The sequence below is a fragment of the Austrofundulus limnaeus genome, unplaced genomic scaffold, assembly GCF_001266775.1.
Source record: "Austrofundulus limnaeus strain Quisiro unplaced genomic scaffold, Austrofundulus_limnaeus-1.0 Scaffold906, whole genome shotgun sequence".
Classification (NCBI taxonomy): domain Eukaryota; kingdom Metazoa; phylum Chordata; class Actinopteri; order Cyprinodontiformes; family Rivulidae; genus Austrofundulus; species Austrofundulus limnaeus.
Window position 1 is genome coordinate 1 of NW_013953308.1, and position 1,496 is coordinate 1,496.

General features: G+C 36.7%; 1 protein-coding gene across 1 annotated transcript in view; it reads left to right on the top strand.

Moving 5' to 3' along the window:
- Positions 1-20: 20 nt before the first annotated feature.
- Positions 21-1,496, top strand: part of LOC106533214 (MAP/microtubule affinity-regulating kinase 3) — a gene marked incomplete at its 5' end in the record, with an annotated part of 3,303 nt that continues 1,827 nt past the window's right edge. The window contains 1 exon segment of the mRNA XM_014029455.1: positions 21-290. Within this exon segment, the coding sequence (XP_013884909.1) occupies positions 21-290 (270 nt within the window).

Here is a 1,496-nt window from a genome sequence, read left to right on the forward strand (position 1 = left end):
TCCTCCTCCTCCTCCTCCAGCGTCGCCGTGTCGCCCGGCGGTCAGAGGAACCCGGTGGCGTCGACCCACAGCGTCTCCAACGCCACCACGCCCGACCGCCTCCGCTTCCCCCGGGGCACGGCGAGCCGCAGCACCTTCCACGGTGGGCAGCTGAGAGACCGCCGCACCGCCACCTACAACGGACCGCCCGCCTCCCCCACCCTTTCCCACGACGCCACGCCCCTCTCCCAGACCCGCAGCCGTGGAACCAGCAACCTGTTCTCCAAACTGACCTCCAAACTGACCCGCAGGTAGGCCACGCCCCCGTTTATTTCTTTTATTTAGACTTCCTGTCAGATCAGCGCCGGGATTATTTGACTGATTATCTGTCACTGCCGGGCTGCCTTCCAGAGATGATAGAGATTATAAACATTTATCAGCAGAAACCGACAGATCTGTTCAGATTTTATTTAATCTGAACTGATGAAATTATGAGATTATTTTATATCAGCTGGTTTTAAAATAAGATGAATCATTTAAAGACATTAACCACTCAGAGCCGACAGTTTAAACTTCAAACAACTCTGGGATTATTTATATTAACTTTAAACAATTCTGGGATTATTTATATTAACATTAAACAACTCTGGGATTATTTATGTTAACTTTAAACAACTCTGGGATTATTTAGATTTACTTCTAACAACTGGGATTATTTATATTAATTTTAAACAACTCTCGGATTATTTATGTTAACTTCAAAAACGCTTCTGGGATTATTTGTTGACTTTAAACAACTCTGGGATTATTTAGATTTACTTCTAACAACTGGGATTATTTATATTAACTTCAAACAACTCTCGGATTATTTATGTTAACTTCAAACAACTCTGGGATTATTTATGTTAACTTTAAACAATTCTGGGATTATTTATATTAACATTAAACAACTCTGGGATTATTTATGTTAACTTTAAACACTTCTGGGATTATTTGTTGACTTTAAACAACTCTGGGATTATTTAGATTTACTTCTAACAACTGGGATTATTTATATTAACATTAAACAACTCTGGGATTATTTATGTTAACTTTAAACACTTCTGGGATTATTTATGTTAACTTAAAACAACTCTGGGATTATTTATGTTAACTTAAAACAACTCTGGGATTATTTATGTTAGCTTTAAACAACTCTGGGATTATTTATATTAACTTCAAACAATTCTCGGATTATTTATGTTAACTTCAAACAACTCTGGGATTATTTATGTTAACTTTAAACACTTCTGGGATTATTTATGTTAACTTAAAACAACTCTGGGATTATTTATGTTAACTTAAAACAACTCTGGGATTATTTATGTTAGCTTTAAACAACTCTGGGATTATTTATATTAACTTTAAACACTGGGATTATTTATATTAACTTCAAACAACTCTGGGATTATTTATGTTAGCTTTAAACAACTCTGGGATTATTTATGTTAGCTTTAAACAACTCTGGGATTATTTAG